This window comes from Exophiala dermatitidis (genome assembly GCF_000230625.1).
Source record: "Exophiala dermatitidis NIH/UT8656 unplaced genomic scaffold supercont1.7, whole genome shotgun sequence".
Taxonomy (NCBI): domain Eukaryota; kingdom Fungi; phylum Ascomycota; class Eurotiomycetes; order Chaetothyriales; family Herpotrichiellaceae; genus Exophiala; species Exophiala dermatitidis.
The window spans coordinates 1,653,323-1,662,590 of NW_008751652.1; the positions used below are offsets into that span (position 1 = coordinate 1,653,323).

Here is a 9,268-nt window from a genome sequence, read left to right on the forward strand (position 1 = left end):
CTCAGGCACGCTTGGGACGACCGTTCACGCTTGGCTTGTTCACGGACCCATTTCCCTGCACTGAATGCGATATGCGATTCAGTGCCTTGAACGCCTTTGCCGTGGTGATGATGCTGTCCGCCAGGAGTACTGCCACCGTTAGCTTGGTTGCTGCGCCAATTGCTCCATCCAGGATGCTTACAGCCAGGAATGACAATCCAGATGAAATTCATGAAGAAGAAATAGAACCAGAAGTAATATGCCTCCGGTCGGCAGTATGTCAGGCTCTTGTAATAGTGGTCAAACATGCAGGTGGCATAGTATAGAACGTCCCCGTAGATCTGGCCCAGTGACACGACCGCCTGTACAGGATATCGTAGAGGGTGGGCGGTTACGATGAAGTACACCATCAAAAATGAGAGCGGTCCCCAGAAGAGCTGTTTCGTTTGGTCAATATCTCGATAGGCAGTTCGATCATCGGGGCGCATACCGCAGTTATGGTTTCCATGCAGAGAACGAAAGGATCAGATGTCAGATACCGCGAATCCGACAAGGCATACTCCTTCCACAGCTGTCCAAAGAGATCTCGCGCACTGCCCATCCGTGTATGATTGTATGCAAAGTAGCCTTCGAAGAAGAGGTGGATAACACCGGCTTCTGGGTGTCAGTCTCTGGTCCCCAAGAACCGTGGCCTTCATTCTCTCTTACTTAAACAGAACCACAACACCATGAATTTGTCCTGCTTCCTCAATTTTGGCCCTGCGCTCGACGCAATGAGCCATCCCACCGAGAGGATGCCTACGCAGCCGGTCCCAAACGCCGCCAGGAGTTGAAATAAGGTCATGTCATTGGCAATGAAGTTCACGATTTCTGCTTCGATCGGAAAATAGGGGTGCAGGGCCTCCATGTCTGGCATTGACGCCGCGGCAGCGGATGAGGGTTTCATGGCAATGGTCGGCGTATTCGAGGAGGGGATGAATGGTTCGGTTGGACAGAGACTTGAGGGCTGAGAAAGTGCCTCCCAGGCGGACGAAGAAAGAGATGTGTGCTCTTCACAAAACCTAAGAATACAATGGTAGGTAGACCACGAAGACAAAAAATAAATACTTGCAAAAGACCTAACACCGAAGTAAACTTGATCTACCTTGGAAACTGTAGACCAAGATCCAAAAATGTTCCTAAGCGAGCTGGTTTTTATTTGTCGGTAACGGGGGACTGTTTGCTCGTATCGTACGATTCGGGCAGCAAACGTCGGGGGAGGAAGTCTTGCCCAGCACTGGGCTGCGCCTTCAGTCCGTCTCGGCGGTGCCAGCGTGTTGAGTGATGCCAATCCAACACTTGGCCGACGCCTGCGTCGGTGGCTGCCTGCGCCCTTGAACAGTCGCTGCAGACAAGACCTTTTTTGATCTCTTCAATTCTACGTTGTACGATAGTCGGACGGCGAGAAAGAAGGTTGATGGGCGCAGGGCAGCCGAGCGCAGAAGCAGGCGGCGCCTGAGCCAGGACTTCGCAGCGCAGCGAAATCCCACTGCAGTCATTCTTATTAATTCTACACTCATCACTGGGTGACTGGCAGCGGTTCAAGTTGTTCGTGACCACCGGCACCTACCTACAATATAATCATGCAACGATCCTGCTGTTATTCCACCCCCACGCTGTTGTCGCCGGCATTTCTGTTGACGTTGCCGTCCCTGGCACTTCTAACAACCTTTCCTCTGTGGCACGGCCAGTGGTGCCCTGTCAATCATGATCCTTCGCCCGAGTCTCCCACATGTTCCTGGAAAAGTGGACATGATCTCGCCTCTGAGCGTGAGGTTCTGTTGCACCCAAGACCAACAGACTTCTTCGATGCGGGGCGTGGCAGCCTCCATCGACGAATCGTGAAGTTGGGCGCGCGTCATAACAGATCTCAGCTTTGCTGCCGCTGAGAAACAATGACGAATTTTTCGCTTCCCATCCGTGATCCATCCATCCGTTTGTCTCTGAAGGACCGCAGTTTACGGTTGCAATATTGTAGAATCTGTTGGCCGGCACCTGCTCACTTGCCTACACGGGACAGCTGCCAACAAGACCCCTGCCTTACCGGCTGGCTCTGGGTGGCTATAAGTATATCTCGGTTTCTTACGACGATCCCGCTCTCGTCTTCTTCCACAGACAGACTACGCTGTAGTCAGTCGACGAATATAGCTGACCGAAAGGGGCTATCGTAACCTTGTCTACGGAGACTTGACATTCCTTTTCAAATTGGTCGCATCGGCCAGTCGATTCGACCTTCCATCGACTTGTAGCATTGTCGACAGAAGCACGACTGCCGTCATGGCGAAACCTATCTTCTGTGCCACGCATCCGCGTGCGTGTAGCACGGCTTTTGAACGTGTTAGGATCGCTGCTGTATCTGTGGCCTCGCAGCTGCTGACACAATGCAGGTGTTCATGACCAGGAAAGACCTGTCGTGTGTTCATGAACCATTTGGTGATGCATTCTATTACGGGTACGATCGAAGCTGCAGTGGTCAGTTGGGCAGTCTGAAGTTCTGACCACTCCCCAGGCCGGAGAGAATGAGCAGCCGTTTTGAGAACGATGAAGAGGCGAGGAAGGCCTCTGGGTTCAGTGATTCGACCTACAAGACGATTTTTGATCAAATAGATCGCGAAGGATCCGAGGTGTGATGCCGCTCAGGAAGTCTTGCAGCCATGCGGGAATCGTCGGCAGTTTGAGTGTACCATACTTACGCAATATAGGGCAAGCGTGTCTTCATCAAGGACATCATCTACTATCTGTTGCCTCCTGACGGCCAGCCCGCCCGCATTGCGCCATCCCTGCTGCCCAAGAGACGCGGCATCGGAACAGAATTCTCGAGCACAGCCAATGGAACGGACACCGTCAACGGAACCAGCAACGGTGGTGACCATGTTCGTAAGCCTCCGTTTCCCTATCCGACCGAGGCGGAACCAGGGAATCCTACCGTCGTGCCAAAAGCGATGTTGGAAAAATTCCACTTCACCTTCCTCATCCGCGACCCGCACTCCAGCGTTCCGTCGTACTATCGTTGCACCATTCCCCCACTGGACAAATTGACCGGCTTTTATGACTACTACCCGAACGAAGCCGGATATGATGAGCTTCGGCGATTCTTTGACTTCACCCGAGAATCCGGCTTGGTCGGACGCAAGGTTGCTGGCCGAGACGACGACGCTACGAATGGCGATGCAAATCTGCCAGAGACCTGCCTCATCGATGCTGATGACCTGTTGGATGATCCGGAAGGTATCCTAAGGGTCTATTGCAAGAGCGTCGGACTCGAATTCACCCACGACATGCTGAATTGGGACAACGAAGAGGATCAGAAGCGTGCGAAAGCGGCATTCGAAAAGTGGAAAGGCTTTCATGAGGATGCCATCGAGTCGAAAGATCTCAAGCCGAGGGCTCATGTAGGACTATCCAAACCCTCAGGTGGACAATGCTAACGTGGAACAGAAAAAAGCTGCCAGAAGCGAAGCTGAATGGGACGCCGAGTGGGAGAAGAAATATGGCAAGGAAGCTGCCAAAGTCATCAGAGAGACTGTGGACGCGAACATGGAACACTACCACTATTTGAAGCAGTTCGCTCTGAAGGCTTGAAGTTGGCGGTGCTGTGCCTTGCGGACACTTTCTGCCTGGTAGTCTGCATTCAGATTTGGCTGTTTTGTGGTATCATGTATCCATGATGATCACGACCGTATAACCTTGTGCACTCTTTAATGCCATTTATTATTCTTCCAGCTTTCTGTCGATATGTTTGGTGTTTATACTAGTAGAAGGCGATATTTGCAGTTGAGGTTGCTCCACTCGCGCCAATTTCCGCCCACGCTTAATAAAACGATTAGCCGCCTACAACTACAAGCGGTATCACGGACTTCAAGTGATAGCAACAAGACTCGTGTTCCCTGAGGCTGCTTGTGAGTTGAGACCATGGCGGTGGAAGCGGGTAGCGAGCAGAAATTCCCTCGAGAAGGCTACCAACCGGAATGGCTGGCAGTAAGTTTGAGTTTCCGCTGAGCATCGACATTGGGGTCAAGTCCCAGCAACTTGCAGCCTTATCTTCATCCGTCCTCTCCATGTCGAAGACGACTAGTGACTTTGCATACAGCTTGAAGATGCTTCGGGGGGTCGCTATGTCATGACCGGCGACTTTTCAGTCGACATACCCACGTACGATGCAGTCTTTGCGGCATTATCCAAGCAATGGCCCGCACTGCCCGAGGAGTTGACAGTTTGTAAGTGTTTTGTCCTCTCCTCTTGACGCCGTGAGGTCTTTTGAGTCTGTTTATTTCCCGCGAAAGGGGATGGGTTTCTCTCTCAGCATTTTAACGATGTCAATGTCACTTCCACCATCACTAACGATAACTGACCGGTTTTGCCAAACTTAAGGGGACGAAAAGACCGACGACGAACATGGCAATCTGGACGTCCGAATTTACCAGCCAGCAGTAGCAGCTACAGATCGACCACAACCACTCCCGTTGATGATTTATTTCCATGGCGGAGGCTACATCGCCGGAACGCTGGATACCGAAGACGCGCACTGTCGGTACTTGGCGGCCAAAGTGCCGTGTCTGGTCATCAGCGTCAATTACCCCAAGGCTCCGGCGACGAAGATGGACGGAATCATTGAGGCCGGTGCAAAGGCCGTGCCGTGGGTGAGTTGACTCATGTTGTAGACGACCTTGGGTTGCGTTGCGCGGGCGAGCAGTTCTTTTGCGCGTTACTGACTGTTGAGCATCACAGTGTCGCAACAGAGCAAAAGAGCTCGGTCATGATCCGTCCAAAACACTTCTGTGCGGCGGATCCGCTGGCGCCATGCTCGCGAGCCACTTGGCGTATCGGTTCATCTACGACCAAAACGACCGTGACTCAATCACGGGGCTGGTGCTGTTGTTCCCGGTCCTGCTGCATTGGGACTACGATGGAAAATACAAGTACATGTATTCGTCGTGGCAGGACAATGGCAACAGTGGCGTGCCGGTGTTTGGACTCGAATTGGCAAAGTTCATCTGGTGTAAGTGTTGGCCACAACCCGAAAATTACTGCTGTCTGGGATTGTGGTTATCAATGGTGGGCTTGCGGCTGATTGTTTTCGGTGGCTACAGCACACTACGACATTGATTTCAACGATCCTCATCACTTTGTCCTTCTGGAAGACGATCTGTCCAAGTTCCCGCCATGCTATATCGTTACGGCGGAGAAGGACTGTGCGCGCGACGATGGCATTTTGTTGGATCACCGCTTCAAGGAGAGCGGCGTCAAATCCAAGCTTGACCATTACCCGGGCCTGCCGCATTATTTCCATGTCTTTCCCAATCTACAGCTGGCTCATGATATGATGGCCAAAACGGTGGAAGGGGTCAGATTTGTCTTGGAATCGCAGAGTGATGGAGGTGAGAGTGGCCGGTGATAGACATTAGGTATTTGGGTAGAAGTGAGGCGCTACAAGGGTGCTTTTCCGGATGTGCAGCGAGGCCTCCGATGAACCAATACCCCGAAGCGGTCAATGGATACTGATCTATGGGCACTTTGTAGAGGAGTGGTCATCATTGCATAGATATACAGAGACGTCTTCGGTATCTAGAAGAGCATGTTGGAAATATAGTTTCTGCCGGGCACCTAGGTGCCTGGTATACGCACACCCACAACTTGAACAAGACAGCAGTGTGGAAAACACGGCGCGGCCCGGAAAGACGTCGCAAATTGGCTCTGCATGGAGAGGGGATGGACAGACGAGAGCCTAGGCATAAAACAAAACCCCTCCACACCGATAGCAGACTTTGTCGGTTATGGAGCTGCTTGGGCCTAGAGGGATCCTCAGGAGCCGGTGCCACCGGACGGACCACAGTCTCCTTGGCCCATCAATTTATTTGTCGGGCAACATCTAGTTTTGGTCCCCAGCAGCTGGCCGATTGTTTGGCTTGATCATGATTTGTTCGCGGAGACAGCGCAAAAGGTCTGGTGCTGCCCTACGCCGTTGAACTGTGCCTGATTAGTTCTCGTTGTTGTTATATTGCTCGCTTCTTCGAGTCTGGCACTGCTCCTGCTCGCTGCCCACAATCGAAGGACTACTGCCACTGTGTCCATCCCCGTGACAGTCCTGGGAAAGTCCGACCACTACTAGTACCGGTTGATCCTGCCACTGACCGCTTTTCGGGGGATTTTCATCAGTCTGGGGATTTTCCTGACCTCGGACAAAAGTTCAATCTATATCACTTTGCCTTCTGGCAGTGGACACGGGCAGACAGAGGCGTTCAAAAATTGCCGTTGCACATACACGTCCACGCGACCGGAAAACACACGCGGTCAAGTCAGCAAGGCCTTCGCGCCACATCATATCACGCCACCCCGCGGTAGACATTGGAGATAATCTATCACAATGGATCAAAAACACCAGAATCCAGACGAACTCGGTGAAGGAGCCGTGACTCGGGAAGAAATCGAGCGAGAGCGCGAAGAGGAGAGAGAGGGAGGAAGCCACATCGCTCCTGATACTGTAAGACCAGACCAGAATAACTTGCAGACCTTCCCTGTTTGCGTCGTTTCGTTCGTATTTCTTTACTTTTCCGTTGTTGACCTGAGACCGCTTTCTCCAGGATATCGATTCGAATGACTCGGCATATGGCGATGATGCGTGAGTGGCCCCCTTTGAAAGAACGAATGAGGCGTTGTGTGCGTTAAGGTTGAGGCAAGTACTGTGCTGACTTGGACTTTTGATCTCCTGTGCAGCGTCACGGAAACGACGTCGATTTCATCCTGGATACGAGATTATCGAGTTGAGAATGGACGGACGTACCATTCCTTCAAGGATGGGAAGTACTGGTAAGTGAATAATCGAGGCTGTTCAGCAAACCCAGATTCATTCGCCCGTTCAGCACCAATCTGCTTGTTTCTTTCTATATTTTACAGCCCGGTTCGCAATGCGATGTGAATGGCGCAATCGTTGTTAACAATCCATTGGTTATAATACTGACAAACCTTCTCTGTGCACAGGGGTTCGAACGACGAAGAAGCCAACGAACACCTCGATATCGGACACAACCTATACATGAAGACGCTGGGCGGACGATTGTTTCTCGCCCCGATTGGGCCGGCTCCCGAACAGATTCTTGACCTGGGCACCGGCACGGGCGCGTGGGCCATCGACGTGGCGGACATGTACCCGTCCGCGCTTGTGATCGGGACGGACCTATCACCAATCCAGCCTACATGGGTGCCGCCCAACGTGCGGTTCGAGATCGACGACATGGAAGCCGAATGGACGTTTTCCGAAAACCAGTTCGACCTGATCCATATCCGTGGACTGCACGGCTCCATCGACGACTGGCCGGCCCTATATGCCCAATGTCTCCGCTGTCTCAAACCCGGCGGATACCTCGAGCAGGCCGAGTACTCGGCCCAGTTCAGCAGCGACGACAACAGCTGTCTGCCTGACGGCGGCATCGCCGCCTGGAACAAAGTCGGCCCGGAATGTCATCAAAAACTGGGCCGTGAGCTGCAGGTCCTGGAATCCATGAGAGACCATATGGTGGACGCGGGCTTCGAAGATGTCACGGAACATCGGTTCAAGTGGCCCATCGGGCCCTGGCCCCGGGATCCCGTTCTCAAGGAAATGGGTCACTGGGCTCGCGCACATGTCGAAACCGGTTTGGAGAATTGGACCTTGCGTCTGCTCACCTCCGTGCTGGGCTGGACCGCCGATGAGGTCAGGATCTTGTGTGCCAATGTTCGTTCCGAAATCAGAAATCCCAAAGTCCATGCCATTCATCGTATGAATATTGTCTATGGTCGGAAACCGGGCGGGTCGACACAATCGCCACCACGATCACCGCCAGCGCCGCAACAGCAGCAGCAGTCTACCAGTAATGACTGATTGACCCACAACCGAACAACGCCTTATTCGCCTTTGCCTTATATACTGACTTGATTTGTGAGTTTGGCTAGCCCACCTGTATGGAGTAGCGCTTATCGCGGACTATACATACGACTACATTAACTGATACGCGCACTGTATGCTCAATGGCATCACGAGATATCGGTGGCTAAGACAGCTATCCACATACACATACAACACGAGGAAAGGGTGCCCTGCAAGGCCAATCTTGACACCGAACTGAACTCCAAATGGGACTCCCAACTGGACTTTGAACCTGGCCTGAGTGACTGAAGCGGGAAGGAGAAGACCAAAACGGGAAGAGCGAAGCGGAACATAGATCCAACACTACCTCATCTCGACACCAAACAACCAAAGTGGACATTATATTTCTGTCTTCTCTGCTCAACTGGTCCGGAGAAGAAAGAAAAAACCCGCCTCGCTGTATATGTCAGAGTGTATCCTTACCCTGCATGTCTGTCCTAGCTCAGATCCATCCTTTGCCCCCTTCATTGACTACGGCATGGGATGAAAGATGAGATACCATGCCCAAGGTGATTCCGATGATGGCTACAAGCTAGAGGAAATCGTGTTTCTCTCTGCTATCCAGATCACATTATTGAGCGTTGGAGTACTGGGGTTGCCCGCTCGGCCGAGAGAAGATGGAAAAGAGCGACTGGGGGAAAAGAAAGGAGAGAAGGTCGTGATTGTTGGAGCAGAGGCAGACATACGAATCGACAGATCGACCGACCAACACGGCTAGGGTCTCATGTCTGGGCCTGATGAGAGACTAGACTGGTCAATATAGTAGCCCGTTCCTACCTGCTGATTGAGGAATTGGGCGGGTTGATGGGGCTGGCTGACTAACTTACGAGCTGATTGACGGATTGTTAATCACGAGGGTTGATTAAAGGTCTGAGTGATGGGTTGTCTATCGATGCATTCATAAATGATTCAAGCTCGGCGCTCACACATTGTCTCCTTGGCTTGCCAGTACAGTGGCCATTATTATGTGTGGTTACCTATGGATGGTTATTCAAGGCTAAAAGCCCCTTCCTCCCAGTTACAGTCAGTATTCAATCAACCGCTAATAGTATATTCTCAATAATCTTTATGGTTACCTTAGCTGTCGACGGCGGGAAAGGAAGAGCGGAACTACAGTAATTGTTGGGTGAAGATGAGTTTATAATCTTAGAGAACGATTAGTATAGTAACCAATAGACCGAAGATGAGGAGAAACGAACATGAACATGTATATAATATGTATAGTATTGGTATGGTTTGTGTAAATGGTATAGTATACTCGAGATGAGGAAATGTTTAGAGAGGTACTGTACCAGCTATGGCTGGCCACCAATCTCGCTGCTCCGATTAACGCTCCAGCAAAGCAGA

At 51.7% G+C, this 9,268-nt stretch overlaps 5 protein-coding genes across 5 annotated transcripts in view; 3 read left to right on the forward strand and 2 right to left on the reverse strand.

Moving 5' to 3' along the window:
- Position 1: 1 nt before the first annotated feature.
- HMPREF1120_08426 (cholestenol delta-isomerase) lies at positions 2-925 on the reverse strand (the record flags this gene model as incomplete). Its single annotated transcript, XM_009162678.1, has 4 exons — positions 2-129; positions 182-416; positions 470-633; positions 688-925. The coding sequence occupies 4 exons, from the start codon at positions 923-925 to the stop codon at positions 2-4; spliced, it is 765 nt and encodes a 254-aa protein (XP_009160926.1).
- Positions 926-2,295: 1,370 nt separating this feature from the next.
- HMPREF1120_08427 (uncharacterized protein) lies at positions 2,296-3,600 on the forward strand (the record flags this gene model as incomplete). Its single annotated transcript, XM_009162679.1, has 5 exons — positions 2,296-2,355; positions 2,406-2,470; positions 2,528-2,642; positions 2,721-3,410; positions 3,457-3,600. The coding sequence occupies 5 exons, from the start codon at positions 2,296-2,298 to the stop codon at positions 3,598-3,600; spliced, it is 1,074 nt and encodes a 357-aa protein (XP_009160927.1).
- A 330-nt stretch (positions 3,601-3,930) lies between these two features.
- On the forward strand, positions 3,931-5,413 carry HMPREF1120_08428 (triacylglycerol lipase; the record flags this gene model as incomplete). Its single annotated transcript, XM_009162680.1, has 5 exons — positions 3,931-3,996; positions 4,109-4,235; positions 4,390-4,658; positions 4,747-5,017; positions 5,109-5,413. The coding sequence occupies 5 exons, from the start codon at positions 3,931-3,933 to the stop codon at positions 5,411-5,413; spliced, it is 1,038 nt and encodes a 345-aa protein (XP_009160928.1).
- Positions 5,414-6,382: 969 nt separating this feature from the next.
- HMPREF1120_08429 (uncharacterized protein) lies at positions 6,383-7,876 on the forward strand (the record flags this gene model as incomplete). The annotated part of the gene is made up of 4 exons (XM_009162681.1): positions 6,383-6,499; positions 6,600-6,637; positions 6,733-6,825; positions 6,997-7,876. The coding sequence occupies 4 exons, from the start codon at positions 6,383-6,385 to the stop codon at positions 7,874-7,876; spliced, it is 1,128 nt and encodes a 375-aa protein (XP_009160929.1).
- Positions 7,877-9,127: 1,251 nt separating this feature from the next.
- Positions 9,128-9,268, reverse strand: part of HMPREF1120_08430 (HemK protein) — a 2,125-nt gene continuing 1,984 nt past the window's right edge. Inside the window, exon 1 of the mRNA XM_009162682.1 lies at positions 9,128-9,268. This exon is cut by the window's right edge and continues 1,984 nt beyond it. The gene's annotated coding sequence lies outside the window, so the exon portion shown is untranslated.